We start from the raw sequence: 15,297 nt of genomic DNA, 5'->3' as shown, positions 1-15,297 counted from the left end.
CCGACTACCACCTGGCTACAACCTCCTGTCAGGGAATTGTAGAGAATGATAAGGTCCTCCCTGATCCTCCTTTTCTCCAGACTGAGCCTCCCCAGCTCCCTCAGCTGCTTCTCATCAGACTTGTGCCCCAGACCCTTCCCCAGCTCTGTTGGCCTTCTCTGGATATACTCCAGCACCTCATATTAAGATTAAAAAACAAACAACAAAATAAACTTTGAACTAATAATTTTATTTTAAAGCAAAGTTTCTCTCTGTATATTTATTCTAAAGCAACACTTTTATAAATGGGCAAAAAAGGTTTTGTACTTGTGGGTTTGCTCATACTGAGAATGAAAATATACTGTGAAACTTTGACTTTTACCATGAAATGGAAATGTTGAGTTTCACGTAGCTCAAGTAAATTTGGTAAAGCCTTGCAAAGATGAACTGTGCAACATCTTGAGCACAACCAAACTCATAAAGTGGCTCCACAAGAGGACATGTAAGTACCACTGCCAGTCTTTGTTGTGTCAGTCTGATCCCCTCCCACCAGATGTTTCTTGGATGATAGTCCAGACAAACCAACATAAAGCTTCTCATGAAATTACCCCAAACATAATAGAGCCCTTGCATATTTGAAAAGCTCTATTCAGAAACACAGCTTCTTACTTGGCACTTACCCTCAAAATATTCTTCACTGTCAGCAGCTATTAAAAACAAGAATAACAATGGCTATTTCTATAATAGCTCTGTTTTGAAATCTCAGAGCACTTTGTGAACTTAACAGATCTATCTGAGCTGTACGGACTCACATCAACTACTAGGGAATGCAGCTCCGCTTGGGGCAAGAATTGGACTTCTGTTCTCAAAAACTCTATAAAGAAATACAGATAAGCATGAAGACAGATTTATGAAAGCAGGAATACCTTCCACTATACCAAGTTTCTGGTCCAAACTGGCCTTAACCACTTCCAGGGATGGGGCAGCCACAGCTTCTCTGGGAAACTTGTGCCAGTGCCTCATCACCCTCACAGTAAAAATCTAAATATAAAGCCTTTTGACTGCTAAATCACCCTCATAATCATCCTACTCTAATGAGCAGTCCATACCATTTGGTGAATGCCTCCATCACTTCCAGTATACTGTGTAATTGTCACTTGTGCCAGGCAAAATGATGGAAAAGAAAGAGTATTTTGTACTTGCATTAATTCACTTGAAACTAGATTTAGTACTCTGCAACATGCAGAGGAAAATCAATTCTGGAGAGAATTTTAGTATCACATAAAATGCCACTCGTGTTTTTCACATTATTAAAAGAATAACCTAAAGTATTTTAGGATGGAATAATCTAAGCTGGAAGGAAAATACAAAAGCAGGTTAGGAGGGACATGACCTGTTTAACCAGGGAAAACATTGCAAACACAAAAAGCTTTGGCTACTCCTTTTCCATAATTTTTCATCATTTTCAGTCTTGTCAGCATGAATAATACCGTTGATTTTTGCTATGATTGCAGAATACAAAACAAAGTTGAAAAACAGTTGAAAGACCATTTCTCTCTTTTGCTTTCAATTGAAACACCCTTTCCAAATGCAGACAAGTAATGAAGCTGACTAAGACTCCACAGAACATACCTGATCAGTGTATAGTCCAGATTTTGAGGCAACTTTTTAAGAAATATTTTTAAACAATAAAAAAGAAGTCACTTGCATGTTATAGCAATCCTGTTTCTAGATGAGGTTGTCACCTGATTTAGTAAGGAAACAAATCTTCTCTGGTCATTCCTTCTGTTTGTTTCTCTGTCTTGCTCTCTGTCCTGGGAAATTGTCCCTGGCTCATGATAACTCCTAAAGTGCACCTGGAAATTGTGCAGGAGAGTTTTAGTTTGCCTGGATCCAAGCCAGAGTAACCTGGTCCAGTGGCAGGTGTCTCTGCCCATGGCAGGGGGTTGCAACGAAATGATCTTTAAGATGCCTTCCAAACCAAACCATTTCATGATTCTATGATAAGCCAGGCCAGTACCTTGTTGACTATAGATGGATTGAGTTCTCCTGCCTTGTGCAGGTGTCTGCTGCTGTTTAATTTGTTGGTGTAGCCTGGTAGAGATAGAGAGATGGATGGATGGATGGATAATATCCAAATGGCAACTGGGATCTAGCCATCCAATTTTGGAAGGTGAGAGAAATTCACAATAGGGCATGACCAGATCACACCAAAAGGGCTCCAGCCAGCAAAAAAAGCCCTACCACACAGAATCATAAAATCCTAGAATGGTTTGGGTTGAAGTGACCTTAAAGATCATCTCATCTTTGTCTTTCATATCGAAAAGGCACGAGAGAACTGCCCCATCCCTGGAATTGTTCAAGGCCAAGTTGGATGGGCTTTGGAGCAACCTGGCATAGTGGAAGGTGTCCCTGCTCATGGCAGAGGGGTTGGAATCAATGACCTTTAAAAGGTCCCTTCCATCTCAAACTGTTCCGTGATTCTATGAAGAGAAAAAGAGCAAATTCAGTAGAATGGACCATGCTCAATTTACCAGAGAAAAGGCTCTGTATTTCCAGGTTTTCCTGAGTTCTACCTTGTAATAGTTGTCTCGTGATTTAGGGAAATGCTGTGTATGTCAATAAATCAAACTCTGTTTCCAGTACTGAGAGCTGAAAACACATAAGAGTACTGCTCTGTTCTCTTAAGCAATGTGAAGAGCTTGAAACACTTTGCAAACAGGAGGGATTTTCACAAACCTGCAGAAAAAAATCAGGAATAGAAGTCAAACTTCCTGGCTGCTGTGCCCTAACCATAACACTGAATTTCTTCTCTAGTCTTACAGCTTCATCGAGTTCAAGGTGAACTTAGTGATAAGGAGTTCTGCTTGGAGCAGAAAGTATTGGAACGCAGAGTGGGCTGGGACTTGGTGTCTCTCAATCCCCAGCTCCATCTCTCTGTGGGCGTTTGGTGTTAGAAGGCTCTGTCCCCAAGTGGTGCTCAGCTCTTTGTCCACACTGATGTGTTTTCTCCTCTTCCCTCTGGAACAGACTTCAGTGGAGCTGTTTGCAAAAAAAGGACGGTGGAGGGGGAAAGGTCAATGGCTTCATGAAAAAGGAAGAAAAAACAACAACCCAGCAGGTCTTACAGTAAAAAAGCCAGTTAGTAAGCCTTGGTTTGTTACTGCAACATCCTGACTCTTACAAAGCTCTCAGTTGCTGTAGCTCGTCACAGTCCTAACACAGCCGAAACTGTGCTGACAAACCCTTTTTGGAGATATTTCCCTCTTTACATTACCTGCTCAGGTAATTAATGACTTCATTTCTGACTTGTCCAGCCTTTTTTCTATGCTTTTCCAGCTGGATTTATATTCAGCTACCACCTCTCCTGCTCTTATTGCCAGACCATAGCTGCTCTTACATTATTTTCCCAGGAATAATTCTCTGACTTTCCCTGGCTTAAAAGTGACATTGTCTTTTATCCCTGGACTTTCAGGCTTTTTGTTCAAGTAAGAGATATTTCCAGCTTGATTTTTTGTTATGTGCCCTGGCTGGCAAACTGAAGGATATTGATACAAGATATTATGAAATTACTGTCACAAGCCCTTCCAATCTACAGCATTAGATGCATGAGGATAAAAACCACTGCTTTAGCAGCAGCCTAAAGTGATTGCACTCTCAAATTACACATTTTAGGTCAATATCTTATGTTAGTTGAGGTGAATCTGTGCAACTATTCTGGCCACAAAGATGTCCAAAATCCATGCTTCAAATAATTACATTTTATTGGGGTTGCTTCAGTTTCTCATAATGTCCAATATTTCACAGAATCACAGAATGGTTTGAGTTTGTGGAAGCGACATCTTCCACTAGACCAGGTTGCTCCAAGCCCCATCCAACCTGGCCTTGAACACCTCCAGGGGGCAGCCACAGCTTCTCTGGGCAATTTGTGCCAGGGCCTCACCACCCTCACAGGGAAGAATTTCTTCCTAATACCCAATCTAAATCTACTCTCTTTCAGCTTAAAGCCATTCCTCCTTGTCTTATTCCTTACAAGAATCTTACCACAACTCTTGTTGCATGTTAGAGTGTGGGCATAAGCACTGTTGCAGACAGACTCTTCTTACTCCGATGCAAGTTGAATTTGCAGAAGATAGTTTTGTGTAATGGGCTTGTAAAGGCAGCTGCAACCTTCCCCACACCCACTTTTCATGGCCACATTTATTCCTCAGCCATTGCATGATCACTTTGATCACTGGATGATGGCATCATGAAGAACTAGAGTGAGAGTTATAGTTTGTTCCTTTATGAAAAAGAGTGAAAATAGTTTCAAGGGAAAAGACTTGGCATTTACAGCTTTGTAAAGACTATGCAGAGTTTTGCAGGTTTTCCAGTGAAGGAGCTATCTTCTTTTTCAAAGTTCATGCTTTTAAAAAAAGAAAGAATGGAAGCAGATACTAATCTCCTTTCAGTGAGACTATATGAACAACTAAAATGAGCTGAGGGTGTTTATACTGGAGAAGAGCAGGCTCAGGGAGACCTTCTCACTCTTTACAACCACCTGGCAGGAGGTTGTAGCAAGGTGGGGGTGGTTTTTTTCTCCCAAGTAACAAATGATAGGACAAGACAAAACGGCCACAGGGGAGGTTTAGATTGGATATTAGGAAATATTTCTTCACAGAAAGGGTTATGAAGCACTGGAACAGGCTGCCCAGGGAAGTGGTGGAGTCACCATTCCTGAATGATTGAAAAACATGTGCTCAGAGACATGGTTTAGTGGTGGATCTGACAGTATTAGGTTAATGACTGGACTAAGTGACCTTAGAGGTCTTTTCCAACCTGAACAATTCAGTGATTTTAAGATTCACAATGGGTTTCTTGCAATTTAGTGTCTTTACAACAGCTGGGGGCTTTTTTGCATTTTGAAAGTCACCCATGGAATGGGAACAACAAATGTGTGGAATATGATCTTCCCATTAGCTTTGATAATTACAACTGAAGTTATATACTTTCCCTCCTCAATTTCTACTTGAAACTCAGATCTTCTCTACTTCCCCTTCCGACAACAGACTGGACCAGTCGAACAGGGGCAGGATTACTGAGATCCGTCCAGTATTTCACGTTGTTCCACTGCAGAGCCTGTGGCTGCAGAGCCATCTTGTGGAGGAGGCTCAGACGGGTCTGCCCGGAGGAGACTTTTTTACTTTTTTTTTTTTTTTTTTTTTTTTTTTTTTTTTTTTTTTTTACATGCTACAGCTTGATCTGGCAGGAAGAAGTCTAGGCAAGACATCCTGCCCACCCAGCATCTGCTTCACCCACCCTGGAGTATCAACAAGTCCTCTAACTCTGTAGAGATTCCCAAATTCCCTGAGAACTGAAACACAGAAGCCAATATTTCTCTCATCATTTCCTAATTTAATACTTCCAGCTTGGAGGGTTTTGACAATGCTCCTGTCACAAGGTTTTGCCACTTCTACTTGAAAATATAAGGATGCCATCTGAATTTCACACACTGAACAAATGTGCCTACAAATGGGTGCAGCTCCATGTATGCCAGGTACAAGGCTCTGAAATTAAGGCAGGTAATTAGTTCTTTACAAGTTTTTTGGGGAGGAAGAAGACAGGAATAGGGGAAATTCCTCTCATTGGAATGGCTAAACATGCCACCCCTTCTGGAGATACCACTACTGAGTACAGGGTCTGGAAAATGAGAGCTGGGAATCCTATAGCATTGCAGGATGTGGGATCACAATTGAGGGGGGTTATAAAATACTGCCAGGACCAGGCTGCTGGGAGCAGGGGGTCCATGGGCTGACAGGACAAGGACCTTGCTAGGCAGGGTCTGCCATCTGTTGTCTTCAACTCTGGTCTCCACAGTTCAAGGAAGACAAGGAGTCACTGCAGAGGGTCCAGTGGAGACCATGAAGATGATGAGGGGTCTGGAACACCTCTCTTATGAGGAAAGACTGCAGGAGCTGGGCCTGGTTAGTCTGGAGAAGAGAAGACTGAGAGGAGACCTCATCAATACATATAAATATCTCCAAGGCAGGTGCCAAAAGGATGGTGCCAGACTCTCTTCAGACTCCCTTCAGCGACAGGATGAGGAGCAATGGCCATAAAATAAAATACAGGAAGTTCCATCTCAACAAGAGGAAGATTTTCTTTACCTTGAGGGTGACAGAGTGCTGGAACAGCCTGCCTAGAGATTTTGTGTATTTTCCCTCCCTGGAGACATTCCAAATCCACTTGGATGCATTTCCATGTCATCTGCTCCAGGTGACTCTGCCCCAGCAGGGTGTTGGACTGGATGATCTCAAGAGCTCCCTTCCAACCACAACTCACAGAATCAGACAAGCAAAGAATCACAGAATGGTTTGTGTTGGAAAGAACCTTAAAAATCATCTCATTCCAACCACCCTCGCGTGGGCAGCGACACTCTACATATATATAGAATTTATATATGCATATACCTACATATTTGCACATGTAAATGTGTCTGTATGCAGATTTATGTATTTCCCACTCTCACCCTTTCAGCCTGATTGGCCAAGGGGAGGGAACAGGATGAAGCCTATAGTGCTGTTTGTGTTTCTACGAATTTTGTGACTTCTGCCTGTGACTATTCTATGATTCTGTCAGCCCCTAGCGGGGGAGGACCTTATTGTGAGAACAATCCCGATCTTAAGACTCTTAATGATTCTGAAATCTACTTTTGCAGAAGGAGAAATAACAATTAAAATTGCCTAAAACGGGAATAGGTTTCGCAGAGCTTTTGAAACCCCCCACCCCCAACCCAGGGCGCATGTAAGGGGCAAGTTAAATTCAGTTTCAGACCAATAAAAGCACATTTAAAATTGAACTTTAAGCCACATTTAAAAGCCACAGCGCTGGGACAAGACGCCCCCACACAAAGGGGCGGGGCCACTCCTCAGCCACGCCCCCCCGTTCAGTCCAATCAAAAGGCGGCGTCCCGGCGTCCCCTGGCCTGTTACCCGCCGCGCACGCGCGCGGGGGTGGAGGTTGGATTTTAGCGCGGATCCGGACGGGCCGGGAGATGCCGGGGATTCTAGAGCCGGAGGGGGACAGCGGTAGGTGCCCGATGCCCCGGCAGGGACCCAGCGTGGCTCTCGCGGGGGATGAGGAGCCCGAGTGACCGGAGAGAGCGGGGAAGGTTGAGGGAGTGAAAATGCGTGGGGCCTGCTGGTGCTTGCGCATGCGCACTTGGCATAGAAGGGTGGGTGGCTTGGGGTTTTCTGGGAATTGCGTTGATTGTCTGTCTCTGCCCGCAGAGCCAGACGTGTTTCAGATCGTGCTCCCAATCACTGTCTTGGTGCTCAGCGATGAGGATTTTCTCCAGGGTGATGCTGAGGAGCAGGACGTGTCCGTTCCCGAGGTGGAGCAGGATTTTAACTTAAACAACAGCGTTTGCCTGAAAGATGTTGTGGCACCTTCAAACGATTGTAGCAGTATAGGCAGCTGGGATGAAAACAAAACTATTTCAAATGAAGATAGTTGTATTAAATACTCTGAAGAGAAGTGGCTTGTTGAGGGTGTGTGCAACGCATCAAAATCATCTTTAAGTGATGGGTGTGGTGCAGGCCTGGAGCAATGTGGCCAAAATTGCACGTTACCTACATCGCCTTACAAAACAGAGATAAACAAAACCAGTGGTGGAAAAGAATGTGATGGTGGCTTTCAGAAGATTCCTCCTCTCCTCTCTGCTGGCAGAGAGGTCAGAGATGATACCAGCCCATTGATGTTGCCAGCGGTGCCCAAAAAAGAAGAAGAACCTGGCAGTGTTGCAGGTGTTCTTTGTGATGGCAGTCCAGAGGGACAACCAGAAATCCACAAGGAGATGGAGGCAGTTGCTGAAATGGAAGGTAACTTGTTTAATAAGATTAGTGCAAGAGTTTAAGGAATCTGGTAAATCTCAAGTTTTTGAAACAGAAAAGTGTATAAAACAATATCAAACCCATTTATTTTAGAGTAAGCATTTAAAATTAGATTAATATCATGTGCAGCAGAAGGAGAATATTGGCTGGAATAGGCTTAGTTCTTTCACACAATTGTGAAAAGTAGTGAAAGTACAAGAAGTTAGTACTGTTTCACTCAACTACAGTGACCAAAGGGGTGGCCTTTCATCAGGGAAAAGGTTCTGAAAATAAAAAAGTTGAAAAAGCATCATATTTGTGAGAATGGAGCCCTAGCAAAGTTTGATGATAGTACTTTGATACGAATCCTGGCATGAGGCAGTTTTGTTAAAAAACTGCAGGGAATGCAGTGTTGTCCTGCAAAATTCAGCTTTGAGTGAAAAGAGAAAGTGGAAAGGAAGTGGCTTTTCACTGGGAGCAGCATTTAAATGTTGGGGGCAAAGGGGAACATAAAGAGAGGCATTAGTAAAAAAAGTGGATATAGGGAAATACTAAGGAAGGAGAAGAGTGCCAAGCAAGTCATTAGGCAATTTGGGATTATTACAACCAATTAATAATGAACATTTGTAATTGTATGAAATGTCATACATGAGACTTTTTATATCTTCCTGTAGATCCTGATTCTTCAAAGAATAACGAAGCTGATACTGAAGCTGATAACAGAAAAATAAGCAAATTTGAAGATGAAACTCTGAGTTCTCTTCTGGAACATGGCTTAGAGGAAGAACAGAAATTTACCTATAATTGTTCTGATCCATTTCTTAATGGATGTTCTCCTACTTCTAAAGAACTTCCAAAAGATGTAGGGAAACCTGAGGTGAATGTTTCCACTTCTGCTGAATCAAATACTACTGCAGAGCATATTTATAAGACATTAACACCATTTCCTAGAAAAAGATATCGGCAACAAAAAGTTGTTTCTTCTCATGCAATACAAAAAGAATTTCAAAGCCAGCAAGAAGGTTTAGTGTGGCAGAGTAATACTTTGACCCTCTCGCCCCTTTCTAAAACATCTCGTTCTACAAATAAGCATGAAAGATTGAATTTCAAGTGCAGGTTTTGCAGCTCTATGTATAAATGCAGTGCACACCTAAAGAAACACATTTATTCAGCTCACAAAGATGAGAAAATACATAAATGCTGCTTTTGTAAAAGAACCTTTTTCTTCTTTTTCAACCTTAAGAATCACCTTAAATTGCATAAAAAAATTACCAGGTTGCAAAAGGCAAGAAAAAACAGAACAAATGCAAGAAAAGGAAGGCAGAGAGGATCTGAAGAAGGGACATCTGAGACCAAGAAAAGAGAACGTAAATATGAGAAATTTTTTGTTAAAATTGAAAGGGACTTTACACCTCTGTGTGTGCCAGTTAGTTTTTCCTGCAGAATGTGTTTCTTTGCTTCATCAAATCCAAGGAGTTTTATTCATCACATGAAGGGCCATAAAGAGAGACCACCATACCAGTGCCCTCAGTGTGACTACTCCTGCACTACCTTTTCCTGCCTGTTAACTCACATGTACTGGCATGCTGGGTATAAGCTGTACCAGTGCAGATTCTGCAGCTTCTTTTCATTATATTTTGCAAGCATGGTGAGGCACAGCTCCATCCACACAGGGGCTAAACCATGTTCCTGGGAGTTCTGCCAGTCAGCTTTCAGCAGCAGCTTGGAGTTAAAGAGACACAGGAGGCTCCACACAGGGGCAGAAACGTGCCAAGGGCAGGAACTTGACTGTGTAAGTGGAAGAAAAAGAACTCGAAGATCTTTAAAGAATTATTCATGTGATGAATGTAACCTAGTGTTTTACGCTAAAGGAGATCTCAGCTTGCACAAGAAATTTCATGAACAGTTCGAGGCTAATGGTTATACAGATCAGAGCAATAAATACCACAAAATAGGCAAAGCTGAGAGTGATTCTCAGGGCCACGTTTCTCTCTTTGGTAGAGATGTTTGTCTCAGTGGGGCAATGCTGGCTTCAGAAGTAGCCTGTGAGCAAGCAGGTGATATGCAGGGCAATAAAAAAATGCGCTCTGGAAAGAAATTCCCTGGAAACAGTCTTGGAAGCAACAGCCTGGCTATTACTGGGAATAGATCAGAAGTCACTTGGACTTCACACAAAATGGATGCTGTCCTTTACAAAGAGGAACCTCTCTTCAAGTCAGAGGCCTCTCATTCACGAGTGCAAGATGACAGTGCATACCATAACTTTGTGGAAAACTCAAAGGATTCATGTTCTTCCACTTTAAATACATTCAGAACATACATGTGCCAACACTGCAGTTATGCTACTGATGTTCAAAACAACTTCAGGCTGCACCTAAAGATACATACAGATGAAAGACCATTTGTATGTAAAGATTGCAATAAGACATTTAAAACATCAAACCGTTTGCAGAAACACAGCCTCCTTCATGTAAAGAATGAACAGGAGTTGGGCAGTTGCCTCTATGTAGAGAAATGTTTGGAAAATCTTGAGTTGCATCGTGAAATTCATGGAGGCACACGTCCAGAAAGGGGTTTGGGTTCCTCGGAAGGTTCAAACAGCTCCTTGCTTGGTTCAAAAGTCTTTGGAGTACAGCCAGATGTTCAGAGGGACAGGAAAAACGATTTGCTAGCACAAAGTCAGCCACCATTCTACCAGTGTGCAGAGTGCAGGTACAGTACTTACAGTTTAAGCAACCTTGAACTCCACGTAAGAACTCACACAGGTGAGAAACCTTACAGCTGCACTGTTTGCCAGATGAAGTTTCGTACTTCCAGCCACCTGAAGAGACACAGAGTGACACATTTTAACACAGAGCATTTCAAATGCAGGAACTGTGACTACTCCACAAACCAATGGCTGGCCCTGAAACGTCACCTGGCTTCGCACTGCGGCGAGGGAAGCTCATCTCTGGGCACAGCTCATCTCTGCGATCACGAGGAGCTCCCTGTGAAAACGTACCGGTGTGAGGAGTGTGGCTACTGCACGGCCCACAACGGGAACATGAAGCCCCACCTGCGGATCCACAGCGGGGAGAGGCCGTTCAAGTGTGGGCAGTGTGCCCTGGCCTTCCGCACCTCCAGCCACCTTAAGCGCCACCTGCTGACTCACTCGAGGCTGCACTGCAGGAGGTGTAAATACTCCACGCTGGATGAACGGGCTTTCCAAAAGCACATAAAAACACACAGAAAAAAGTACACCTGCGAGAGGTGTAATGTGGCACTGTCTACCCAGAAACTGCTGGAAAAGCACAAGCGGCAGCACAAGGATGGGGTATAAGGTTGGGAGTTGGTACTTGGTTCTAGAGTGGTTTGTGTGTTCAGTTGGCACTTGGTTCTAGAGTGGTTTGTGTGTTCAGAACAAGGGCTGGTAAGGGATACATCCAGCATTTTGGTCCAGAGAGTGAAACTTGGAGGACTGGTTTGCTCCAGGTTTTTCAGAGAGGTTCAGTTCTAGCACAGGCTGTGCTAAAGATCTTGGAGACACTTCTTCATGCCTGAGTAACTGCTTAATATCATGAGTCCTGTTAGGATTTGGCCATCACTTTAAACAGTTACTCTGTGCCACTTATTTTCTTGTAAAAAATTAATAAAAATCTCTTTTCTAACTGAAAGAATGCTTAAAGGGAGGGAAAGAAGTACATGTTATATAAAAATTATCAGTGCATCTGGAGGCTTAATGCTACCTCCCATCTGCTGAAAGTTGCCTCCCAGGTTCTTTTGCAATACTTGTAAGAGAAGAAAAACAGTCTCTCACAAAACTATGGAAACAAAATATTCATGTCATCACTGCATAACTGTGATATGAAGATGTTTTCTATATGTTTATAAAAGGTTTATTAGGCAGTTGCCTTGTTTGTAGTTTTGATAATTTTGTGAGCAGTCTGACAGGAAGGGTAATGTCCTGAATAATTTATTTTATGATACTGAGAATCCTTAAATTAATCTTCAGTTTTATGTTAGTGTCTAATGTTAATAACTGTGGTAGAAAATGCCTTACTTTTTCTCAGGCTGGCAGTTACTGTGTTGTTTGTTACAACAAATGATGTAATTTTCAAATAACTTCTGTTATTTTGAGCAGCTGCTGCTAATTGTGAATGCTATTTAGTTACATTGAAAAACTTAGGAATGTCTTGAACTGCTTAAATTTATTTTAAGAACTTAACTGTTCATCTAAAATACCATGTAAGAGCCACCTGCACCAAACAGTTGGTACAGAGTATGGTGAAGGCAAGTGGGTGCTGCTTTCAGTTTCTATTTATATCTAGACAAATCTTTGGTTGTTTTACAGTTACAGAGTGCTAGAAACCTTGAGTGGACATCACTGACTGTGTTAAGTGGTTTTGATAACAATGTTTTACTCTCTTGTCTGAGGAAAGACAACAGCGAAGGGCTGGTGTGAACTGTCCCCTGATGTTACATCTCAGTCCATGAAGAAGCAGAATAAACCTGTAGCTTAGTTTAGAGAATGTAAACATGGCACTCATGGTGCTTTTCTACTGCTCCTAAAATGTGTGCTTTTCTGTAGAAATATAGGTAATGTCTTGCAGAGGGTTTCTGGTAAAGCAGGAGGGAGGTTGGATATTGAAAAGCCATTACATGATCCTGGGCATTCTGTGATTTGGAACACGATTTTTCAAGAGTGGACTGAAACTCATGAATAGATGTGTGGATTTAAGGCCAGATCAGCAAAGGTATTCAAGTGATCTAGTACTTTGCAGCTGAGGTAAAGTTAGAAAACTGCCTGAACCATGGTGGTTACAGATGTTTGTAGTACAAGCTGGGAAGTCACCATTTGGGAATGAATCATTCAGATCTTGGAACGATTGAGGCAACCACCTGATACAGTTGTGAGAAGAATGTTATCCTGTATGAAGAAAGAAAAGCATTTCTGGGAAATATTAACAGTTACACAAATTTGGAGGCATTTTTACCTGCATTACTGTACAATTCTGATGGCTTATTTGAAGAAAAATTCCAAAGAACAGTTACGAAGAAGAAACAAAAACAACGAAGAAATTGTAAGCCTTTATATCAGATGAGACTAGGAAAGCTAAATCTGGTAGAGTTTAAAAGTGTGGTGTACAGTGATAAAGAAGGGAGCCCAGTTTATAGGGATAATTTAATTTCAGTAAATTTTTACAAGAGTTGGTAAACATCAGTTTCTTCAAGATGTAAGAAGAACAAGATATTTTCAGATGGAGCTTGACAATTTTGTACAAGTATTCCAGGTTGTTCCTTCTAATAAACAGTTTTTTGACTCCTGACATTCTCCTCTGTTCTTTATACACTGGACTGCATTTTGGGGATTCAAAGGTATTCTCAGTCTGCCAAGTCAGTGAAATTTAAAGGTAGAGGCCTACTCAGATAAGACATGGGCTGTTCTTGGTAATTTTTTTGGTAGCTAAAAGTGTAATACTTTTTATTCCTGCGTACTTTAAACAAAAGCCTTTCCTAAATCATATTAAGACATTTCCTATTTCGACCAAAAAACTTTGCTTTATTTTCTCTTTGAACATATCTTGAATAGAGACAAACAACTTGAGCAGAAGGGTGTCATTTTAGCTGCTGTGCATCTTCTAAATAAGTGAATAAAAGTTAAAGAGAGGGTGAAGTCAGTGAATATAGGTCAGACCTCTGTGGTGTGGTGGTGCATCCTCCCTCTCAGGCCACTCTCTGAACTCAGAAATGCTCCTTAGGCCTCAGCCTTGAACAGCACCTGGGCTCAGCTCCTCTTGAGCTTATCAGAAACACTGTCTGCTCCTGGGGACTAGTGCTGTCTAATGAGCTCCTGGGTTTTAACAGCCTTGGAAAGTTATTTTTAATGCCTGAATAACAACCCAAGTGGAACAACATTTTTGTTACTTAAACTCTCAGAGTTACTGACCCGAATTGCAACCAGGCTGGAAAATCAGTGTGACCAAAGCCAACTCTCTTGTGACCCTACAAGCAGTGGTCCTAAAGGGGACCCTTGGAGCTCTCCTGGCCCACAACAGGCTGTGACCAGCACCTCCCTGTGAGCAGGATACCTCTCAGAGCCAGTGAACTCTCAGGTTTGCTGTACTTGAAGGATCACTGCCAAACAATGACAGCAGATCCTGAGCTGATACCCCCACTCCTCAAGGCTCAGCCCTTCGCCCATTGAGAAGATGCAAAGGCATCCAATGTGAGTATGTCTCTGAACTGGAGGGGAAATTTTCACAGGTATACCTTTTACACACTCCTTTAGGTTTGTGTGTGTGTGTGTGTGAATATGCCTTAGCAAATGTGCTATGAATGTTTTTCTCCTAGATTCTTAAGTACTTTAGACTTGTAAATAAGATAGGCCTGTGAGTTACTGTTCTGCCTATAGTAAATTCTACATGAATCTTTTGTTAAATTGTTTAAATTAAGTTATTGATTAAGTGCTGTTAAGTGCTGTTAAACCTTCAGGCCTAAACCACTGGTCAAGCCTGGGGTTAAGTTTGGCAGCACAGTCCCCTCTGAACCTTGTGACTCAACAGGATGGTTTCACTTATTCCTTTTTATTGTTACCCTTTCCCATCCTTACCCTTTTTTTTTTTTTTTGTCCCCAACATCCACATCCATAATTTTTGGTTGATTTAGTTTTATATTGATTGATTGATTTTAGATATTCAGATTTCTCTTTCTGTGCTTTAACCACAGAGTAAGTAGTAGTGTGAACATTGCCAGCTTTTACCTTTATATTAAATCTGTTGCTGATGCCTTTGCCAGTGATACTTTGAGTGACCTAAAGGACTCATTTGTGACAAACTGGTGTGGTTGGCAGGAGATATCACTGACTACTTACAAAAGCATGGAGTAAGTCCAAATCCTCAGTCCTCAGACGAATGGGCTCAGGGTAACTGGCATGATTGGAAGGGTGTGGAGGAACATTTAAAAGCAGCTGGGTATAAAGTCTGGGAAAGACTGCAATAAAAAGACCTGTGGTTAACCACCAGCGAAATTTACCTACAACAGAAGGAAATTAGACAATTTGGGGTTTACTTTATTGAACATTATTATGTGCTGCTGCCGCAGTGTCCATTTGGGCTACATGGAATGGTTTGGGTTGGAAGGAACCTTAAAGACCATCCAGTTCCAACCCCCATGGCAGGGACACCTTCCGCTATCCCAGGTTGCTTCAAGCCCCATCCAGACAGTCCTTGAGCACTTCCAGGGATGGGGCAGCCACAGCTTCTCTGGGCAACCTGTGCCAGGGCCTCACCACCCTCACAGGGATGAACTCCTTCCATACATAAACGCACGGGTTGTTTCCTCAAATTAACAAAACACACACTATAAAGACGACATTACGGAAACCTGATTTCCTTCTTGCCGTTCCTGTCCTTCCTTATTTGACTCCCTTGGGGAAATGTGAAGGAATTTTAAGCAAACCCCCTTTAGTCCCCGGCGTCGCCCGGGCCCC

At 42.3% G+C, this 15,297-nt stretch overlaps 1 protein-coding gene and 1 long non-coding RNA gene across 2 annotated transcripts; one reads left to right on the top strand and one right to left on the bottom strand.

Moving 5' to 3' along the window:
• Positions 1-208: 208 nt before the first annotated feature.
• Positions 209-15,290, bottom strand: LOC135412209 (uncharacterized). Its single transcript, XR_010429535.1, has 3 exons — positions 14,680-15,290; positions 10,555-10,650; positions 209-3,021 (listed from the first exon to the last, which is right to left on the bottom strand). It is a non-coding gene; the product is annotated as an uncharacterized LOC135412209 (long non-coding RNA).
• On the top strand, positions 6,932-13,135 carry LOC135412207 (zinc finger protein 493-like). Its single transcript, XM_064650758.1, has 3 exons — positions 6,932-7,046; positions 7,248-7,838; positions 8,504-13,135. Exons 1-3 carry the CDS (start codon positions 7,013-7,015, stop codon positions 11,146-11,148), a joined length of 3,270 nt encoding a protein of 1,089 aa, XP_064506828.1. The 5' UTR covers positions 6,932-7,012; the 3' UTR covers positions 11,149-13,135.
• Positions 15,291-15,297: the final 7 nt, after the last annotated feature.

This window comes from Pseudopipra pipra, chromosome 3 (genome assembly GCF_036250125.1).
Source record: "Pseudopipra pipra isolate bDixPip1 chromosome 3, bDixPip1.hap1, whole genome shotgun sequence".
Taxonomy (NCBI): domain Eukaryota; kingdom Metazoa; phylum Chordata; class Aves; order Passeriformes; family Pipridae; genus Pseudopipra; species Pseudopipra pipra.
This window is presented reverse-complemented; position numbering and strand designations above follow the sequence as displayed.